At 51.0% G+C, this 21,882-nt stretch overlaps 1 protein-coding gene across 3 annotated transcripts; it reads right to left on the reverse strand.

Annotated features, from left to right (window-relative positions):
- Positions 1–163: 163 nt before the first annotated feature.
- On the reverse strand, positions 164–14,469 carry TCEA2 (transcription elongation factor A2). Of its 3 annotated transcripts, XM_085079330.1 has the most exons (10): positions 14,275–14,468; positions 11,786–11,848; positions 11,017–11,122; positions 9,846–9,936; positions 4,675–4,808; positions 4,263–4,319; positions 3,407–3,561; positions 2,901–3,047; positions 1,007–1,078; positions 164–461 (listed from the first exon to the last, which is right to left on the reverse strand). In XM_085079330.1, exons 1-10 carry the CDS (start codon positions 14,341–14,343, stop codon positions 453–455), a joined length of 903 nt encoding a protein of 300 aa, XP_084935456.1. In that variant the 5' UTR covers positions 14,344–14,468; the 3' UTR covers positions 164–452. The 3 variants fall into 3 exon arrangements, with proteins under 3 accessions (XP_084935456.1, XP_084935455.1, XP_084935457.1); XM_085079329.1 differs by lacking the exon at positions 164–461 and having other exon boundaries at positions 962–1,078; positions 14,275–14,469; XM_085079331.1 differs by lacking the exons at positions 164–461; positions 14,275–14,468 and adding an exon at positions 12,789–12,933 and having other exon boundaries at positions 962–1,078.
- Between the last annotated feature and the right edge of the window lie 7,413 nt (positions 14,470–21,882).

The following is a 21,882-nucleotide window of genomic DNA, read 5'->3' on the forward strand; positions in this document are numbered from 1 at the left end:
AGATTCCATGAGGTGACAGGAACAAGCCTGCACGCACAGAGGGTCAGCCTACAAGTCACATCTCACTTTCTGCTGCTCCAGGCATTATTCAGTCCTCATCCACCTGGACACAGACCGCCTGTCAAGTTCTCACACTGGAAAAACAAAGTGCTGCACACACGGCTGAAATAAAAGTCAGAAACTGACAAAAATGTTTAATATTAGTTTTGAAGAGAAAGTGACCGTACTCGCTTAGATGAGAAAGTAATGACTGGGTGTGTTTAGTGAGCTCTCCTGCCAACCTGTCAGCCCAGGGCTGTGGCTCTCTGCGAGGCCCAGGCCTCCCCGCTGCTGCTCTCAGCATGTGACAATGCAAACTCACTGGGACACAAAACACAATTGCCGTGGGAGCCGGCGTGTGGAGGCTGCGCTCGGGTCTGCGTTTGGCTGCCGCTCTCGGGCCATGGCACATGTCAGCAGAACTGCAAGAGAACCGAGTTTAAACCCCAGTTAGAAACCTCACTGCCAAGGGGAGCTGCAGAAGAAGGTAAGGATCGAGGTGTGGGTTTGTTTCAGAAGCTGGCAAGGGCTTGGGGGTTCTCAGAAGTAGAGGCCAAAGGGAGCTCCTGTTTGAATCTGTTGGCTGTGGCTCTTTGGCACTTTGTTGTGGCATCATTTCTGCTCACCCCTGAGCTCTGTGCACAGCACGAAAGAGCAATTTTGAAATCCTGAACATCATCACCACTATCCCTCAGAGGGCAGAGGCGGCATGGAAAGCACTGTAAAGCAGGTTATGAAGAAGGGTATGAGGAAAGAGCAGGGAATGTAGAAGTGAGACTTGACCCCAGCTGGTCTGCTGAGATGGGATGAACCCAGGAGCTCTTGCCTCTGTGCTGGGAGGGAAGATCACACTGTAGAGCTAGTAAGGGCTTGGCAAGCACCTCTGAGTAGCAGCCAAGTGCCTGCAGCATGGTGTGTGCAGCCACCCCAACACCCCTCAGTGCCAGTAATAGCCCTGGTGCGCTACCTTCCAGCGATTCCCACACTCGTTGCACACGACGAAGGTGGTCATGGGCTCATCAGAGCTGCGGGTCTGCACCTGGGGGGGACAGAAGGGAGGTGAGAGCTGAGCATCACACATGGCCCTGTCCCTCTGGCCTCCAGGCACTCGTGCTGGGCTCACAAAATCAATGAGACCGAGGCTTGGGAGGGCAAAAGGAGCTTTCCAGTAAAATAAGTCTGGTTGTTGTGTTACACAGACACACACCTGTACACACAGCCTGACCCTCTCAAGCCTGACATTACCTGCGTGACAAGTTTTGGGGTACATATTTCCCTCCTCACCCCATCTGCTGCCCATTCCTTGCAGGTGACTCTGGAAGTGGACATATCCACAGCCAATCCCTCCCCAAACTGTCCCCCAAGAAGGGATGTGGCCAACAGTGACATTACAAAACCTGTGCTCCACAGCAATGCATAAAAAAGCACTCAAGCCATTCCCATTTACAGACCAGTCCTACATCTTGGCCTCACAAGAACACACTCCAGGTTACCAAGTTCTGCACATTTCCAGTCTGGTTTGTGTTTGAGCCATTAAGGAACTCTGATATTTAACCCAGATGTGATTGCTGCCTCTGACTGGCTCTTGCCAGAAACACATACTTTACTAAAAACCAGATTTTCATGGCATTTGAATACCACAAGGCAGATCTAGACTGAAAACACTGGTACTCCCTGCACTAGTCAGGCAGTAGAACTGTGCCAAGGGGTGATTATGGTGATCTACGTGTGTAATTACCCAATATGCAGGAGTCACAGTGTTTGCATGATGCAAATGAACCATTTTTGCAAGCATGCAAGGATAGCTAAATTCTGTAATTCTCCCCCCTTCCTGCCTGCTTCCAACATGCTCATAAATGCCAGTTCATCTACTTGGGACTTCCAACATCTCATCACCCACTAGAGATTTCACCGGAAAATGAATAAAAATACAGGAAACCTCCTGATATTTCTATTTAGAAGACCCTGTCGTCTCCTGTCCAAATTCCAGGCAGACAAACTCCAGTCCACTACAAGTGGAGACAGTCCCATATGCTGGGACAGCCCAGGAATGCTTACTGGGAGCACTGGCAGAGTGAGGCCCCTCTCCTGAGCCAGCCTGTGGGATGCAAGGCTGCTGCTGAGCCAAAGGAAACTGCCTGGTCAGATTCCTGGATCTCCTTCTCTTTCCATGTGTTTGTATGTTAAGTCCAAGCATATGCAGGAGTCTCACCCGGCACTTGCACACGCAGTTTGTGCGCAGTCACACAGCAGCAATCTGGTGGCTGCTGGTGCATTTTTGGGTATCTGCACATTCTAAACCACTGACTCACAGCAAAGGCACATTTATCTCCAGATGCCTGGCAGGAACATGGGAGCTAAAAAGCACTGGTAATGCACAAGGCTTCCAGCAGCTGGCTATGGAGAAGAAAAATCCTGTCTGCTCACATCCCAGCTTCACTTACTCCTTTTGTTTCATCCGTTTCATGCTTTTTGATTTTAAGTAAGTCAGGACTTGTCCAGCTGCAGGTTATCCATATTCTTAATTTATACTTTCAATACCATCAACATCTGACTCAGTTTCTGCAGCCTCTCCTCTACACTACCCACTCCTTGCTTGTCTGAATCCCAGCATTCCCAGCACCCACTTTTAGTGTAGAGCACTGCTATACTTTTAAAAGTTTCCTCAGTGCTGCACATCTCCTGCTCTTGCAGAAGCTCCAAGTAAACGTGCAGAAGTACTTAGAGAGCCTCAAGTATATTCTGTCCACCAGTAGCAAAATTTGTGCCATGCTGCAGGGCCTGTCATGGAGCAGTGAGAGCTCGTGACTGTGACAGATCATGTCCTGTGCAGAGGCCAAGACAGGAGCCAGAAAACCAACCTGGGTGTAGGTGCAGTTCTTCTTCTTGCATTTCCCACAGGTGAAGAGGTCAGTCTGTGTCCCTCCTGTCTTGGCCATCTGATGCTCCCGGATTGCTTCTTTTGTCATGGCTTTCCTGATCTCTTTCAGCTCATTGCTGGCCATTTCCTTAAAAAAAAATAAAATTTACAAAAAAAAAAGCAATAAAATCACATCTGCCCAGTTTTACCACCACACCCATTATACTGGAAACAGCCAACTGGACAGGGCAGGCTTACAGAAGGGCATTAACACAGAAAGCCTGCTCCAATCCTGGTTTCTGTTCCACACCCAAAACCCCACGATGATGTGAAGGCCCAACAAACTACTCTCCACAATGCAAACCCCACTGCTAGCACACTCCATGTGCTCTGGCAGCAGCTACTGAGGAATCTGCAACCCTGGCAGCAGCCCAGCTCTTTGCCTCCAGCTAAGCCTCAGGAAATGTTCCCTCTAAAAAGCAAACCCTGCTCCTCAGGCTCCCTCACCTCTGAGGTCATCACCGCGATCTGCTCAGGGGTGATGGCCCCACACAGCACATTCTTTTTCAGCTCAGGATTTTTGGAGTCCTTCAGGTTGGAGATGCGGCTCCTCACACGGTTTTTGTATTTCATGTCGGTGTTCTTGACATCCTGGTAGATGCGTAAGGGCAGTCAAGGAGCCTGCAACCAACCCAGAGGCATCAAGCTCTTCCCAGCCACCCGTGAAGAGCAGGGAGTGTCACCCACTGCCAGGACACAGATGAAGGTGCTGGGAGCCAACAACAGCAGCATCTGGGAGATCAGTGCTGGATTTGAGAACTGGTTTATACAATCCTAAAGTCCAGGGGCTTCCAGCTTGGGCTTTTTCACTGTGCTGACAATATTCCGTTATGCTCAGGTTTTACAACCTGCCCTTTCTCTCAGCAAGGCAGCCACAAACCCTTCCACTCAGAGAGCCCAGCTGCACCTCTGACCCCACAGTTCCCAAACCAAGCAAACTCCTGTCTTATCTCACATTGACATAGAACTTGATCCTCATTGCTCCATCCTGTCCATTGCTTTTGTCTAGATCAGCACACTCTCCTCAACAGGGAGCACAGGGAAGTTGCATGTATTTGGAAGCAGAATTAAAAGCAGGAAACAGCACTCTGTTGGGAAGGACAAACTAGGGATTACAGTCCCTGAGCTCCCAATTCCACACTGGTAGTTCCTTAGTGACCCAGGACTCAGCCAAGCAGAGCTGGAACCAGACCCAGAACCCTGACAAGCTGCAGCAGAACATTTATGCACAGACAATCCCATTTTTCCTTTGAGCACATGGATTTCACTGCTGGAGCGAGGAAGCACTGTACAGGAAGGATATACTCTTCAATTTGGGCTGCTATGTGCTCACAGTCGGCACCAATGGCGATGTAGTCATCTGTAAGACAGCAGAAACAGGAGCTCAGTGGCTTCCAACCAGGCCAGGGCTTCCCAGGCTCAGTATTTCTGAGCTACAAATCTGGACAGTAACCCCATGTTCTTAAAAGCCACTGCCTGACAGGCTGTGCCTCCAGCTCAAGCCGAGTCCCTGTGTAAGTGTCTGAAAATGCTGCAATAGCAGCCATTTCATCAGAGGGGTGACCAGTGGCTAGACTGAGCCGCTGGCAATAATCCTTTGACAAGGCTGCTCCAGAAGAGCGTGTCTAAGCTGAGTTGGCACTGACAGTCTCTGTCACAATGCTCCAGGAGCTGTGAAGCACTTGAGGTGATGCAGGGCTTCCCCCAGCACTTACCATCAGCCTGCAGAGCTGCTGTCAGCATCTCCCTGCATTTGTTGCGCACAGCGTCGCAGGTGATGGGGGCCGGAGGGAAGGTGGTGATTTTGGGGGTGGTCGGAGTCTTTGGAGGCTCCTGCCTTTTGTTGGAGCTAAAAGAAAAACTTCACCTGTCAGAATGTCTCAGTTTGGGCCACTGAGCAGAGAAGGGAGCAGCAGGTATGTGGCCAAGCATCCTGTTAATCACAATACAGAACCAGTCAGAACACAGTGCAAAGTCATTGTCTCAGCACAGAGCACAACACAGCAGCTAATGCCCTCAGCCCAGACAAGAGCTCTCCTGTGGACACTGCTGGCTGCCAGCAGAGGTTTAATCCATAGACAACCCTGCCAACCATCTTGTGTTATTCAACACATATCAGCTGCTGCACCACTGGGCATCAAGTGAAAACGTTACTGTTGGACACCACCAATAACCCAAATACACTCAGGACATCTGAGACCATCAGCACTCTCTCAGTTTGGCAGTGCTGTGCAGATTCATGGTACTTCTTTCCTCTTTAATTTTGCAGGACACCAAGCCCATAAGTGCTCTCAGCAGAAAGCAAGCAGAAGGCTCTAGAAGGAGCTGCTGTGCTAAGAAAAAGAAAGAAAATGTCTCCTTCAACTTCGATATTTAAAAAACACCACCAACAAAGTGTAGCACATAAAAGCTTCTTCCTTTTTCCTGTAATCTGAGCAAGACTCTGATTACTCATCTCACAGAAGAGCACCCCTACACAGCCACACACAGCTCACACAGCTGCCAAGCTAGCACAGAACTAAGAAATACTGCTTTGCTCCCAAAAATAACTCCGTTTCCACCTGAGAGCAATCATGGGCACAGGCAAGGGAACGCAAACACCTGCCTGCTGTGGCTGACTCAGTCGGGTCACCTGCCAGGGGAGCTGGATGGAGACCTGCCTGCACAATCAACACATGATGTGGGCAGGCTGAGTCACTGCTGCAGGGTCTGCATGCAGAGAAGGTACCTCACTGAGCAGCTCAGCTGGTTGTGCACCCAGAAAGCCTAACATCTGCACGTGGAGTTAGTCAGCCCTGCAAATACTGCTGGTAAAAGATCTGGGTTATTCACAGATGATTTTCTAGAGCTTTGTTCTCCCCCCTAAATCTAGGCAGCAGAACAGCAATTTTTTTTTTTTTTTATCAGAGATTGCTCTGGCTTTGGTGATTGGGCTGTAAAATTCACTGTATTTATGGCCAATGCCTGGTACCATTATTGCACAAAGAGCCATGCTGGCAGTATCTCCTCGAAAATCCAAGAGACTTGAAAATTTTTGTTAAGCTGGGTCACTACTGCCAGTTCTTTGCCATCAAAAATAAATCCGCTATGAACAAGCACTTCCACTACACTGTCCTGGAAAGGATTAGTCAGCACACAAAAAAACAGTGCTAAGCTGGAAACCTTCCGAATCTGCTGCCGCACAAACTGAGCCAGATGACTTTAGGGACTTATCCTGGGAGCTCCTGTGACTAAGGTCAGATCCAGTCTGGCTCAAATCCCACAGATCACCACTGGGGCTACTGGATTTCCACACTTCAGAGCCTTGCCAAGCCCTTTTCAGAAGCAGCCACCAGTGAACCTTCAGCAAATTGTTCAGGTCAAACCAAAGCAGAACTTTAACTTCTTGCTCAGATGAAGGTGATGATGCACTCTGTGAGGAAGATTGTATTGTGAGCTCACTGTGTTTCTCTTTGACCAGCAGCTGAATAAAACCACTTTTTACTAGCTGGTTTTACTGGCCAGCACTGCAGGAGCCTATTAAAGAACAGATTTGTTTCCAAACAGCTCAAAACATTTAACAGGATCTACACTGCACATGTTACAAAAAGAAGAAACAACTTAGGCTGTAAACAATCCATTAGATGATGATTTTCTCCCATATGGAATGCACAAATTGCCATCAGGTACTTTTGTGCTTAAGAAGCTACACACAAATCACAGGCAGCATTCATGGGGGTATATACCAGAACATGCACTAAGGAATAACCCATAATTCAGGAATAACCCATCTAAAAAATCACAGCTTCTCATGTTGCATAAAATAGTTTGGAAAAATTAGACTTCCCGAAGGACAAAGGCAAAAGGCCTAAAAAACATACTTACAATAAAAGGAAGGACTGAAGGAATATAGGTGGTTTGTGGCAAGGAAAACTTAAAGGAGACAAGTCCTGAAATTCCTTACAAATGGAGATGGTAGGAAAAAATCCACAAAAGCATGTAGAAATGGGTTTAGTAATATAGGTCTTGATTGAGAGTAAGTTTTAAACTGTAAAGGTGAGCTATGAATTAGAAACACTGCCAAGGGCAGCTGTGGAAATGCCTTGCCCTGAGGTTTTTTGGGGCTGTCAAAGAGCTTGTAAAAAGCCTGTCAGGGACAGCTTGGGCAGAGTTTGTGCTGTGCTGGGAAGGGGCTGCAGGAAGAGTTTCCCTGAGAACTCTTCCAGATTTAAATTTTGTGTCATTTTGCAAGCAAACTAACAAAGGTCTCCCAGAGCAAAACCCTGTGTGTGAACTCAGTGACCTCAGTGTGAACTCAGAACACTGACCTTCACTACAGTGAGTCCCTAAACACAGGTCTTCAAACCTGCATTTGCAGAGGTAATACTTGATTTTCAGGAAGGTTCTATCTGCAAATTCTATCGACTTAAATATTTAGATGTTTATTTCCTGGGGGTGGAAAAAAGTTCAAAAAGATGCAAGGTAGTCCCATTTCTGTTAGCTGATGGGGAAAGACATATTTGCCTGCACACACACACGTCATCCATGCCCTGAGATGAGAGCTGATCCCTCAAGAATTAGATGAAACAGACTTCTCAGCCATTCCAAAGACAGAAAATTATTTATTAAGGTTTAGAGGTTAGTTTATAAATAGAATTGTTGGGAAATGGAGCTCAAAAACACCTAAAAGACTTATTTCAGGAAATCCTTGTGGTTCACACTGTTCCTGTTAAACAGGAGAGAGAGCCTGTAAATCTATCCAGGCAGCAAAAGTTTATACATAAAACAAGGCTATGCTGGAACAAAATGGTGGCAAAGCAGCAGCCAGGGACTGCAAGAACTCAGAGCTACACTGGAAGAAAATCCCACAGAAGAGCTAAATTCAGGCCACAGATCCAAAACCTCCTAATAAAGGCAGTTTAGAGAACCCTGGAAAAGAAAAACCTCGTGCTGCCAGAGACAGAAACATTAGACACAGCCCATTAAAATGTACTCCACTATGAGTCTGAAATTCTACAGCAAAACAGAATATGCTTTGGATTAGAGTAATGCAGCATCTAAATTCACAGGTGCCAGCTCTACGCTGGCTGGCTCAGAGCCTTCAGGTCTTGCAACGATAGCTCCAGTAACTACATACAGATTGCTACATCTGTGCTCCAGAAAGCAAGATGAGTTTCAGGCCAAGAGTTAGTCAAATATTTCTCCCTGACCAAAGTGGAAGGCCTAGCCAAAATCTATCAGACTAAGAGGCTGAAATATCTGAATACAAACGGATTTCTTTGGTGTCTTGACAGCAGCCTCATCTGAACCAGCTATCACACACTGAGCAACCAGTCAGACTCCACTGCAGTTTCTGCTTCAAAGAACAGAGACTCTTCTCCACTAATAAATTATTATTTTTTTTTTAAGGCAGAATAGTAGTTCATTTTGCAGGACTGGAGAAGCATTCCTATCTCTGGAAGAGAGCCTGGCTCAACAGACTGACACCAGGAGCTGGCCCCTGCTTCTGGCCTAGGCTACACTACTCCATTGGCTTCTGTTCATCCTTCACAGCCAAGGGGTTGCTTTGCTAGTCAGAAGATGGAGGCTGAGGAATGATGAATACATGTAAAAAGCATCAAGGACTAAAAAAACCCATAAAACTGCAGTATCTGCAGCACATCAAGGCACAAGGGACCATCAGTAGCACAAGCCAGACAGCTCCACTCCACATACCCCACAGTAAGTGGCAAAGCAAGGACGCTGTAAGGAGGGATTTTGTCTCTCTGTCTACAGCCAAGATCCTGTTCTGAGTGAAATCCTACAGAGATCCACACAGATCTGGACAGCCCTGACTCCCATTCTGCACTGCATCACTGAACTCCATCCTGGCTGTGAAGTCTCCCCAGTCCTTTCATTGCAACACTTAGCAAATCCTTTTTCCCATTTTATGGAAGCAAGATAACCAAAGATAGCAATCATTTAAAGTCATGGAGCTCAGCATCAGCAGCCTTCTTTCCATCAGCAGCTCTGTGTCAAGCTGCAAAGGCTCACCCTGAAGTGCCAAGCCTTGAGAGAGATGAGCAAACATAAAGAAGTGACAAGAAAGTGACCAACAAAGGCTGCAAACATGGAAAATCCTGCAAACCAGCAGGACTACAGCCTGAATACTCTAAATCTTCTGTCAAACTTGGGAAATTGGCTAAATCACTTAAGAGCCAAATCTAGGAAGCACACACCCTCCTGGGATCTGAGGCTGAGAGAAGTCTCTAGAATAAAGCTTTAAATCCCATTTTCCCCCTCCCCTTTGATCACTGCCTGCACTCAACAACTTAAGTCACAAGCAGTGGAAACAGGATGCAGCATTCAAGGCACGGCAAAGAGCAAGCGTGCAGCTGACCTGCCAGCTGGGGGACAGCAACCACAGGGAAAAGGGGACTTCTGCTGGGATTTGTCAAGGACAAAGAAATGGAAGTTTTACTGTAATCATCTATCAATCAATCCCATCCATCACTTGACACTGCAAAGGCCAGAAATAATCTTCATTCTAAGGAATTCAAAGCTAGAAAGAAAGAAAAATAAATAAAAATGCAACATAAAAAAGAAGAGAGGAATGTTCCACTAATAGATAATATATAACCAAAAGTAAAAAACGTGAAATAAAATATGAATAAAATTTTAAAACTCACTAAAGACACAGTAATTTGTGGGTGTGTATTTCTGCATTACAGTTAATTAATAACACCACAAAGATCAACCCTGAAGAAGAAACACTTCCAGTGTCTGTGACCAGGAATTTGACTACACAAAATTCCTGAATCAGACACTTAAAAATAAAAATTAAAGTGTCTTAAGAAAATTGAAATTCTCTAACAGTGTCATCTTTGGAAAAAGGGAAGTATTATCTTTGGAAAAAGGGAAGTATTACCTTTGGTCTCTTGAGTTACCAGTCTCCTTGGAGGAAGATGTTGGCAAGGACAGGCTTTTCTTTTTCTCCTCATTTTTATCCTCAGAAGCATCTATGTTCAAAAGAGGAATCAGTTCAGAACTGGTCTCTATGCTACAGCCCTGCCTACACTCATCAATGTTTTCACACTATCCAAAAGCAAGTTATTATTCTCCCAAAAAGAATCAGGAGAAAGGCCTTTATGGCCTTCCTGCTTTCCAACAGAGCTTTCCTTGCCTCCAAGCAGAAACTAATTCAAACAAAAGCTTTCCTCACCAAACTTGAGAGCAATCACCTTCCCTGCCTGGGAGATAAGCTCCCTCACAAGACATGCCTCATCACAAAAGTTTCTTTCAGAGGCTGCTGAGCAGGGATTAGATCAAGTTCTCTCAAGCACCACTAAAAGCAGAATTTCCAGCCAACACCAGCTGAAGGACCAGTACAGGCTGGTCTTTGTGGGAGTACAGCTTCTTCTGATTCCCAAGTGCTGCTGAAAGCCAACAGCACAACCCTGGAGAGGACTTTCATGACACTGTAGAACAAGACAGACCCAGAGGTAAATTGTCTGAACCCAGCCAATACACACCCAATCTAATGAGGAGGTGACAATCCAGACAGGACAGGAAAAGAGTGCTTTTAACCCTCATCCAGCCTAGCAAGAAATAAGAGCCTGTAAGCTGGAAAGCCTCCCCAGCTGGAAACACTCCATGTGAGTTTATCCACAAGGTGGTGAATTAAGATCCTTCTCCAACTCACCACCCAAAATGCATTCCAGCACCTCCCTTCCTGAGCTGTTGCACGAGGCTGACAGCACAGTGTTAATGCCACACAGAGCACAAGCTGGAGCAGAGGGCTCAGAGCACAGATACCATTTCTACAAATAACACTGCTAATTATTGTATGATGAGGTACAAGTTAATAGTCCTGAAGCTTTCAATGTTCTTCCAAGGATGAGCTGACTAAACAGGAGCTAAATCTAGGGGGATGCATGATAGGACACCAAACTTGAAAGACAGAGGGTGGAATTGTAAAGGCTGATTTGCTAGAATGTTTTATTCAGATCAAGAGATAAGGTCTACCAAAAAACTCAGCCTCCTACTGAAGCCAGCTTCTTCACAAGCTGACTTTGACAGGAACACGCTGATTTCCTTACCTAGAAGTTTCTTCCAAGATTTGATGAGGGATTTGGCAAGTGATATCACTTCTTCATCTGTGCTCTGCTTCCTCAGTGCATTCACCGACATCCCAATGCGGGTGGACTGCAAGGGAACAAACACCCCAGTGAACCACTCCAGAACAGATTCTTTATTTGTTACTAACTGAAATCTCAAATAACCACAACGAAGTCAAAGTGATGCCCAAGATATGAGGATCCAAGGGCTTGCAGAATGATTCTATGACCCTTACACTTTGGAAGAGCAAGATTACACTCTCCAGCTTCTTTAAACTGAGCAGAAGACACATCCAATCTCCCACAAATCCCTTCCCTACATACCTAGAAGTGACATTCAAGCTTCGAGTGAAAAACCCCAAAATGCATCATAACCTCCAAATTGTAATTCTGCTCACTCATCCCCAGCATCCTGAATATCACCATTTACAAAGAACTGCTCCCACGACTGCCCTGTGTTTGCTACTTTCACCCAGTCTCTCCTCTTTTTGCAGCCTAAAACCAAGATTTGAGCAGTTACTCACTTTTGTCTCATCACCTGTGCACAAGTTACAGGCAGCACATGGTGACCCAGAGCTGTTTAACTGCCAGTCCAAAATCCAAGTTTAGCAGTATTTTATCGGATTTAATGTTTATTTTGATGCTTTGCATCAGGCAAGAAGTGTGAGGAAATCTATTGAGTTTATTTAGGCAACAGTTTGAACTCACCCAGATGCAGACTTCAGCTTTTTACCTCAACTGTGCAACTCACCTGCAGTAAATCCAAAGTCATAGGCATACTTTTCAGTTCTTTCAGTAAATCCATTGCACCTTCCTGGGGAGGAAAAGAGAAAGAGAATGAGTGCCTCAGCTTTTAGTAAAGAAATACAACAGCCTCGGAGTAGACACAGAAAGTTGAATTCAAAGGGAACAGCACCAACAAGTGCTGGGACCATCAGCAAGCTCACTGCTGGGATTGTTGTCCCAGACAGACAAGTAGATCCTGCAAACTGAAGGCACCTGAATTATTGGAATAGGCAAAACAGAAGACCACTGGAGTGCTACAGGTCCTTGCTTATATATGGTACAAGTGCAGTATTAGTTTATTATTCTTACCTGGTAAGCTGAACGTTTTTAACACCTGAAAAGCACACTCAGAATCACAACTGTCAGACTCCATGTAGCTGTTTTGTAGTTTTCATATTAATACCCCACTCTGCTCAGGACAAGAGCTGAGACCAGGAGCAAAGCCAGCAAGCTGTGATACTTAAGAGTTGAAACTTGCTCTGTAAGTTTCCTTACATCATCTCTACATCCCAGAACACAGGTCCAGAGAAAATCTGACTAGGAATCCGTAGATATCTAAAACTGGCAGTCACTCAGAAAACTGGAAATCACTTGTCTCCCTCTAGCAGATCCCAGCCTGGCGTACGCCTGTCTCCATTCAGCTGGCTCTTTCCTCCCAACCCCCTTCCCTCAAATAAGGCTTCCAGTGTTCACATTTAGCAGCTCATTTACAACACCAACCACTCCAAGCCCAGTTGCAGCACAAGGCCTGCACAGCCACCATTGTAGGGAAGCGAAGCCGCCTGCACTGACAGCCCTGTCCTCACATCCCGTCCTCCCTATGCAGAAGGGCCGCTTCCGACTCATCCCAGGAAGCAATCCAGCTGCAATCCACCCTACGGAACAGATGCCAAAATCAAAGCAGAGTCAAAGCTTTCAGCGTGTGCAAAGCAACTCACACCAGCACAAACCACACACGTTTACCGTACCCAGAACGACTGACTTCCCCCTCAGGCAGTTTCACACCTTTCCGTTCCTCCAGCCCTGAACACACAAAGTGACCAGGTGATTCCTGACTCCAAATGGAGCCACTTGGCACAACGGCAGCAAATGAGGATCCACGAAAAAACTAGAGCAACAAACAGGTACTCCAGGAAACTGTCCTGCAGGAAGAGTTCTCAGATTAGCCAACACACAACACGCTGCAGTTCAGCACCATCTCAAACACCAGCCAAGAGGAAACGTTGCATACTCCTCATGTAAGAAGCTGCCTCTTTCCCAATGAAGCTGGAAGCAAATTCTGCAAAGTTGCTCCTTTCCTATTTCAACACTGGTGCTGAAAACCTGCCACCAACGAGAACAGACATCACAGGCTGTGCTTTAGCCCAAACACACCTCCCTGGGTTGGTCCAACAGCGACACAAGTGACAGTGCCCGCCCTACCCACAGCTGGCAGGGCCAGTCCAACATCCAAAAGTTCATGTGATAACAGCACCCAGCATCCCACCACACGAATGTCACACTCCTCTAATTCCTTCCCCTCCTCGCCCATCATCTCCCACTCCCCACAGCCCTTCCCAGCCCCAAAATCTCTCTCCCCCACCCCAAACACAGACGTACAGCCTACCTCCTTCACAAACCCTTGTCAGCTTGCTGCCTTAGCACGCACATGACACTGTGTTCCCAAAAGCACTGATACATCCCATTAAGCTGGAAAATACCGGCTACTATCCCGCTAGGCTGTGACACGGGTCACAGCACACCCTGCGAGACTCCCCAAGTGCAGACAGCAGCTTGGCCAGCTCTCCACACTCCACGGGAGAGAGCAGTAGGGCTGGTGTGGGATGGAGATGCAGGAAGCAAATCCATCAGCCCCGGGGTTTTCGGGGTTTTCCCCGAGGGCAAACTGGAGCCCCAGGCAGGTGCTGGTGGGGACTCCCCTTCCAAAGGGCTCCCAACGGGACAGCAGAGGAGGGGTGAGGATGCTCTCCAGGAGGAGAACACAGTGCAAGCAGCACAGGGTGAGCCGCAGGGTGCTGAGATTTGGGGTAGGGGTGCCTGAGGCATGGGGTGGGGGGCTCAGTGTGGGGACGGAGGGCTCCCACAACACGCAAGAGGGCATATGGAGCTGCTCCCCCAAAAACGGGCAGTGGGTGGATCCCACACCTCCGCCAGGGATGGCAAAGGGAGACAGAGACGAGGTCTGGGGGAGAGAGCCCCACTTAGCTGGGGGAGCCTCTGCTCCAGCACGATATAACGACCGGGGCGGCAGTGAAAAAGAGGCCCCCAAAATGGGGGCTGCGGAGGGGGAGGCCCCTCACAACAGGCACCGAGGGAGAGGTGGGGGTCCACCAGCACGGCAGCGAGGAGGGAGCCCCGCGGAGAAGGGGTGCCCCGTCCGCCAGACAAGAGCCCGGGACAGGGGGCGGCCCCCCACCCCAACCGGGCTGCGGGGGCCCTGCCGCCGCCACTCACCGCGTTCTTCTTGGCCACCATCTTGTCCAGGCGCCTGGCGATGCGCACGATCTCGTCCTCCCCGCCCATCGCGCCGCTCCCCGGGATCGGTGCCGGGGCCGGACGGGGGTCCGGGCGGGGGGAGCTGCGGCCGGTGCCCGGTGCCCACCTCAGCCCCCGGTGCCGCAGTCAGGGCGGGCGGGCGCGGGGCACGACGGGAGTTGTAGTCCTCAGGGCGCCGGTCCCGCCCGCTGCCTGCCGGAGCGCAGCCTGGCGGCGGGACTTCAACTCCCAGCGTGCCCCGCGCCCGTTCTGCGCTGTGCCGCCGGCCGCCGGGAGCGCTGTGGGAGCTGCGGTTCAGCCCGCCGAGGGGGCTCGGAGCGGTGCCGGGCTGAGGGATCCCCCGTCCCCGCCCGGGGCTGTGGCAGGACAAGGCAGGAACAGCCGTGTCCCAGACTGCTGCAGCGGTTCCGGAGGAGGCCACGGAGATAATGAGCACCTCTGCAATGGAGACAGGCTGAGAGCTGCTGGATTCAGCCTGGAGAGGAGAATGCTCCGGGGAGACCTTAAAGCCCCTTCATGTACTTTAAGGGGCTCCAAGAGAGCTGGAGACGGGCTTTGGACAAAGGCCTAGAGTGACAGAACAAGGGGCAATGGCTTTACATTCACAGAGGGGAATGTTAGATGGGATATTGGATAGAAATTGTTCCCTGTGAGGGTGGTGAGGCCCTGGCACAGGTTGCCCAGAGAAGCTGTGGCTGCCCCGTCCGTGAAGTGTTCATGGCCAGGTTGGACAGGGCTTGGAGCAGCCTGGGACAGTGGGAGCTGCCCATGGGTTGGAACACAATCAGCTTTACAGGCCCTTTACAAGCCAAACCGTTCTGTGACTATTGTCCATGGCTGTGCTGAGCCCTCGGAGCAGTGCTGACCCCTCTCCCTGGATAAACCGAGGCTGTGCCCCCTGTACGGCCTTGGGGACTGGACAGCAATTACCAGTAGTGAAGGGCTGGGCGGTCTGGGGGGGACCCAGGCTGGACCCCCTGTAGATGGCACTCGTACACTGTGCGAGGGCAGCGCATCCCCCAGGAGCTGCTGCTGAATGCTGTCACTCCCTCCAGCTGGTTCCTGGCAGAGAGAGAACTTCCATGCTTCCTCCTGCACAGCCAACTGCACAGCCCTCGCCAAGCACCGATGTTTCAGAGAGCGCCCTGACTGTGCTGGTGAAGAGCGGCCGTGTCCTGCCCCGGCGGGGCTGCAGATCATGTGGAAGCACGGGGATGTGGTATATGTGGCCTCGGGATGCACAGTCAGGTCTTGGGAACCAGAATTCCCAGCACCCATCTCCAACTGCACTCTGTCCTGGGGCAGCTCAGTCACTGAGGGCATAATCACAGAATCAAGACATTTAGTAGGGTTGAAGGGCTTGGAGATTACCCAGTCCAACCCCCCTGCAAAGTCAGAGTTACATAAAGCAGGTGACACAGGAACTCATCTAGGTGGGGTTTTAATATCTCCAAAGAGGGAAGTACTGAACAGATCAGTGCTTTAGGTAGCTGTCCCCCAAATTTGCCCACTAAGTCCCTAAAGCTGCCAGCTTTCTGTTCTTTACAGCAGCTCTCATGGAGCTGGACACACCTCTGGGATCCCCTTGAGCAAGAGCTGCTCCCTGGATGTGTGAGGCAGGTTTCAGTTCACCCCTAGATCAACAAACCAGACCAAATGTGAACCCCAGACCCTGGCACGACACCTTGAAACTGCTTGCCTTGGCGCCCTGTTTGCAAACGCGAGTTCCCTCCAGCCCACCGTCTGGAGCCTGTGCAGCACCTGGAAATCCTCCAACCCTTGGCAGGGTCTGGCTGTGGAGCGAGGGGGTGCCATTTTGGAGACTCCCACCTCTGTGAGGGAGGAGGAAAGAAGTCCCAACAAGGGGACCTTCTGGAAGTCCTTGGAAGCAGGCAGCTGCCTGTCCCGTGTGTGGGGTCGGGTCATGCCGGTCCTTGGCGTCAGAGACACGCTCGAGCGGCACTGCTGCCACTGTGAGTGTGGTTTGTGTCGCTGCAACGTGAAGATGGTTCCTGACCACAAGTATGGCCGGGGACGTGTCTCAGATTCCAGAGCGCTCAGTCACTGATGCCGAGCGCCGTCACCCCGTCGCTCCCTGCCTTGAGCGGGAGCTGTCACCCGCGCTGGCCTCCCGCGGTGGCAACCAGCCTCGCCCAGGCCCCACCACTGCCTGGCTGGCAGCAGGTCCCCGAGGGACAGAATGTCACAAAATCCTCATGCCTGCAGCCCCGTGTGCCTGCTAGGCATGTTCCCTGCCCCTGTGTGCCTGCAGGCATGAGCCAGCTCTGCAGCCCAACCCTGCCAGGCTGCAGCTCCGCTCTTCCCAAGGGTTAACAGGACACAACAGGCCAGGCATTTGCAGAGCGGGGAGGGTTTCTGGCTGACCTTGGCTGGGAAGCAGCGGTGGCGTCGCTCAGCCCAGCCCCCCGAGCGTGGAGCCGGTGGCCAGAGCACTCCCCAAGCCTGGGTGGAGGTAGATCCAGAGGAAACTCCACCTCCGCGGGAGCAAACCTGCTATTGCAGGAATTCCCAGAGAAATTCCTGCTCGGGGTGATCTGTCAACGGATCCATGAACTTTATTTTACCTCTTGTGAAAGCAGCTACTTGAATGTGCTAAAAACAGAGCAGGGGCGAGTCCGTCAGGGAGAGGCTGGGAGGGGGCTTTTGCTGACCCCTGCACACCAAGAGACACCCTGAAAGTCTCTGTATGTGGTGCCTCTCTGGCAGCTGCCCTTGGCGGGCAGAGCTGGGAGAGCCAGGAGAAGTTTCCTGCAAAATAAAACCCCACAAAATCTCACCTGTTTTTTTCACTGGGCTACTGTATTTCCCAAGTGACTCTCAGCAGATTTGAACACAGCGAATGGGCTGGATCAAGTTGATTGAGCTTTCCTTGCTTCCAGTATCCCAAGTAAGTTCAAGTCAATTTTATTCATTTGGAGATCAGCCACCAAACCCCACCCTTTCTCTGCTCCCAGCCACCAGAGGCTTGGTCTGGTCCACTTTTGGAAAAAGCAGAGATGAGAGGTCCTCCTAGGCCTGCCTTGTCCATTCGCCCATCATAAAACTCCCAGCAAAGCTCTCTCCTGAGACACCCCCTAGCTTCAGGGGTGCTAAGGTCTCCAGAACCTCAGCCTTGGGGTCACTGCCTGTAGGACTGGCTGTTCTGGGTGACACACCGGGCTTTGAGCTGGTAATGAGTGACACTACCCAGGGAACAACAAATGATCAGTAGCTGGTAGACCCTGAGGCAGGAGATGGAAGCAGCTGCCATAGGCTTTGCCAGAGCAGCACTTATTCTGGGGAGGGGTTTTGATGTGTCTCCCCTCCTTCTCACCCTCGTGAGCCTGCCTTGGCTGGAGAACTCCTGACTCTGATCCTCCAACTATGCACTTGTGCCAACCCTGGAATGGAGGCAGGGATCTGCCTTTTCTTCCCCTCCTTACTGCAGCTGTCTGACGACCTTAATCTCCTAGCCCTGGCACTGGGAACTTTTGACCCTGGAGTAGTCAAATCCTCCATTTAAACATTTTGGAAACCTGGAGAATGTGGCTTGAGTGGTGACTTACATTTCTGTCTTACAGACCATCCTGTTTTGAGGAGCCAAGGGACCTCTCCACACCTCATCTTGTGGCACAGGCCTGCCTAACGCAATAGAAAGCACCATGGTTCCCAGGAGATATTGCAGGATCCATGCCATTCTGGAAAAGCAACCCACAGAGGCTCCATGTCCTTTACTCCCCACATCCTCCCGCTGCATCTGTCCTGGAGCTGCAGGTGAGCACCCGTGCCTGGGGACACTGCCATCTGGACCTCCTGGGACAAGTCCTACACCAGGAAAGGCTGCAGGAATTGGCTACAGTGGGCAGCAGCTGCAAGGAGAATGTGGCCAGGACCACCCTGTGTGGTAGCCCAGCCTCTGCCACCCTGCAAAACAGGGAGCATGGAAGGGAGGATGCAGAGAAGATGATGGCTCCCATGGGCCCTGCTCATCGTGAGTGCCAGGGTGGAGTTTAGACCTCCAGCTTTGCAGATGCTCTTCTGAGACACTTTGGATTTTCCCTAAACCTCTTCCTCCTAACGATTTTAATTATACTGGCTGCTGTTCAAAATAATAATGACAGGGAGAGGAATAAATGCTAAGCAGCAGCCTGTCACGCTTCTTGAGATGCCCTCAGGGGATGCTGGGCCAGACAAGAAGCCAGCCCAGAGCCATGCCAGCCAAGTGGGTGCAGGCTGCCACCCCACATCAGCCACCAGCAATTTCTGGGGTCTGGGCTGGCCTGTGTGAGCGTGAGAGCCTGTGCAGGCACTCAGGTCTACTTTCTCTCCCCCTTTCTGTCTCCTTTTATTTGCCTCCATAAAACATAGGAAGTTCAAGCCATTCATTTTGCTATTTGTGTCTCCTTCCCCACGCCCCGGTTCCCTCCCTTGCCCCCTGCAGCCTCTCTGCTCGCTGCTTGCCCAGCATCCTTGACCCTGAGAAGTCTGGTGTGTATGCACTTCCCTTTTGGCCCATGGAAAGCACCACTCTGAACTGGTGCCTTGATAAGTCTGCTGTGGGAAGGCAGGGGCTCCTGGGCTCCCACACTGGGCTTTCCCATGTAGCATTTCCTATGCTGTCCCTGCTCACCCGTGTGATCTCCAGACCCGGGCAGTGGGAAGCTGTCTGGATGGCAGTGCCCCTCCGTGGCAGCAGGTCTGCCCTCGGGATTTTGTGACTTGCTCTGTGTCAAAAGCCACAGTGTGTGAAAGCAGGGATCCTCTCGAGGAGAAGGAGGATGATGATGGTTGGCTTCTCGTGGGCTAACATGGCACCTCTCAGCTCAGCCACAGCAAAGAGTTACAAAGTGCTCAAAGCCCCCAGCCCCTTCCTCTCAGCACTTTTCCAAGCAGAACTCTGATACTCTCTGCCACCGAGTTTGGGATCAATGGGACATGTGTCCTGTCAGCAAAGGAGCAAGCATGTGGCAAAGCAGACAGGATCGGGGTCGAGACCTCAGAGGGGCTGGAGACAGGGATTGACTGGTAGAGAGGGAGGTAGGAGAGGCTCAGCCAGGAGGGCTGTGGCCTTTTCTCTCAAATAACCTCAGTGGTTCAGCCCTGGTTTGCCGGAGGGAGAGGGCAGCGTGTTCCCTCCTCACTGCCTTCATCGAGCAGAGCCAGGTCACCGGGGCTGTGCCGTGCCCTCTGCTCCCCGCGGCGATGGGAGCACAGATAAGAACCTTCTCCTGCTTATCGCCCCATCAGCGGCTCTGCAGCGGCTCCGCTGCCCCAGCGCCGAGCACCGAGCCCTGATCTCATCAGCGCGCCGCACACTTGCAGCGCGAACAATAACCAACACAATTCCCAGAAATGCACAGCCTCCTGCTAAAGCCTCCCTGGGGGAAAGCATGCCAGCCGGCCTGTCGGCACCAGCACAGCCATCGCTGCCAGCCGCTGGCAAACGCAGCCTGCGGCGTCCCCGGCGCGGAGGCACCGCTGCGAAAACAAGGGTGTGCTGGGTGGGGTGGAGGGAGAGGCCGAGCTCATGTCCTTGGGGCCACCCATGAGCTCGCTGTCCTCAGGAAGTCCGTCTCAGTCCATCTCCCTCTGGGTGTTTGTGACCAGGTGCCTTGCCCTGTCCCAGCCACACCGTTTGCAGCCCCTGCCCGCTCTGAATGCCCGCTGAGTTCATAAAGGGGCCAGGATGCAAAACTAAACCCCAGCAGCCTGGGCTGGGAGGGTAGAGACAGGGCCATGGGCACTCCTCACCTCAGCGGAGAGGCTTTTCCACTCTCACAGCATCCCTAAGTGTCTCAATCCACCAGAGCCTTTCCCATCACAATTGAGTAAGCGCTCTTGCCACTTCCAGATGGAGTATCCAAACACCCAGGCAGGCATGGCTGGATGTTCAAAGATGGTATGTACCCTGCCCCTGGGAGGGAGAGAAGGCCAGCAGCTGGCATGGCCATCCTTTCTCCAAGCATTTCCTCTGGAGCCCACCAGCCTGTCTGCCCTCACACAAGGCCAGATGTGCCACGCAGGGAGGCAGCAGGGCATGGCAGCAGAGCTGGCACCTCCAGATCTTACAGAGATGCAGCAGACACACCAAATCCCCATGCAACACCAGCACCATCCCAGGGCCCACATGGGTGAGGAGCAGCACCCAGAACAGCACAGCAGTGTCCCCAGTGCGGGAGGACCAGCCTTGCAGTGTCCCAAGTGAAGAAGGACCTGCCTCACAGTGTCCCTGACACGCGGAGTATTGTTCATGAAAACACATGGGGAAGTCCAAGGAGGACAGACACGCTGGCTGCGTTGGGCTTCCTGCCTCCTGGCCCCGGCTGCCGCCTGACATCATTGCTCCCGGTGGGAATGGCCACCCTGGCCCCACTCGGTCCCTGACATTAGCCAACAATTTCCTGACCTCCTGTCCGGCTTTTCAGCCTCCCACGGCCCCTCATGGTGGGGAGGCTTTTGTGCCTGAGATGATAGATAGATTGATAGATAGATAGATAGATAGACAGACAGATAGATAATAGATAGATAGATAGATAGATAGATACTTGACTCCTGCCCCACCATGGCACAACAGCTGGCAAACCTGCATCCTCTTCCTCACTACTGTGGACAAAACAAAGGTGATGCTCCCCATCACCTTGCTATCCACATCCAAGGGGATGGGATGGCATGGCAGTTTGTGTTCTCCAAAAATGCCCCTTTTAGACTGACAGGGGCCAGAAAGGCTGAGGAGAAGGAATGAGGGGGAAGCAACATGTGTGTTGGAAGGATACCTGTGAAATATCCTCCATGCACCAGCCCTGTGGAGGCACCAAGTTTCTCCCAGCCATCCTCAAATCTGCCCAGGTGACAGCAAGGTGTGGATACAGTGTATAATGTGTCACCTATCCACCCTTCACACTCAGTGTGGGCTTTTCCAAATATACAGGCTTTGTAGTGAAAACGTGGAGGATCCTGCAAGCCTCAGGCTGTCGCTGCACAGCCTCCCTTGCCTTGCAGCCATGAGTTTTTTCCCTGGGTGACTCCTCACAAGCAGAGCACAACCTTGGTCTGACGCGCTGCAAACCTGCCCTTGTCCAAACCCGCTGCCATCAGCACTTTGCTGCAGCTGCTTCCAGTGCTGCTGTAAGAGTTTTTCCTTGCAGCCCAAACCCCCACTGCTGGCTCCATCCTTCTGGCTCCAGCCCACTGGGGATGGAAGGTTTCTCCTTCCCGAATACAAATATAACTGTAATCTGCTAAACCCTGCTGTTGATCCCGACTGCATCCTCCTGTCCTGAGCTTTCCTACAGTGCCTTTTATACCGGTAATAGCACCAGGCTCCTTCTCCCATCATTGTTGACTCGACAATGAAAACTGTTTGTATTATTGTGTCCCCGAAGCTTTGCCAATAGCACATGTGTCCCGAGCTGATAGCAACAGGCTTTGGCAAGGCTGCAGCTCCATCAGATAAGAGCCTTTAACCTTATTTCTCCAGCTTGAGCTCCACGAAGGGCCATTCTGTCGTGAGCCTTTCCTTATCCTTCCCCTGAGCTTGCAGATCCAGGGGCTCTATGGGCCAAGAAG

This window comes from Lichenostomus cassidix, chromosome 20, assembly GCF_008360975.1.
Source record: "Lichenostomus cassidix isolate B80296 chromosome 20, HeHo_3.0, whole genome shotgun sequence".
In the NCBI taxonomy this organism is placed as follows: Eukaryota; Metazoa; Chordata; class Aves; order Passeriformes; family Meliphagidae; genus Lichenostomus; species Lichenostomus cassidix.

Coding starts and splice junctions, on each gene's coding strand:
- TCEA2 (XM_085079329.1), bottom strand. CDS start 14,343: ATGGGCGGGGAGGACGAGATCGTGCGCATCGCCAGGCGCCTGGACAAG. Junction 11,123..11,785: donor TGACTTTGGATTTACTGCAG/GTGAGTTGCACA, acceptor GTTCCCTTGCAG/TCCACCCGCATTGGGATGTC. Junction 4,320..4,674: donor AGCAGCTCTGCAGGCTGATG/GTAAGTGCTGGG, acceptor GCTGTCTTACAG/ATGACTACATCGCCATTGGT.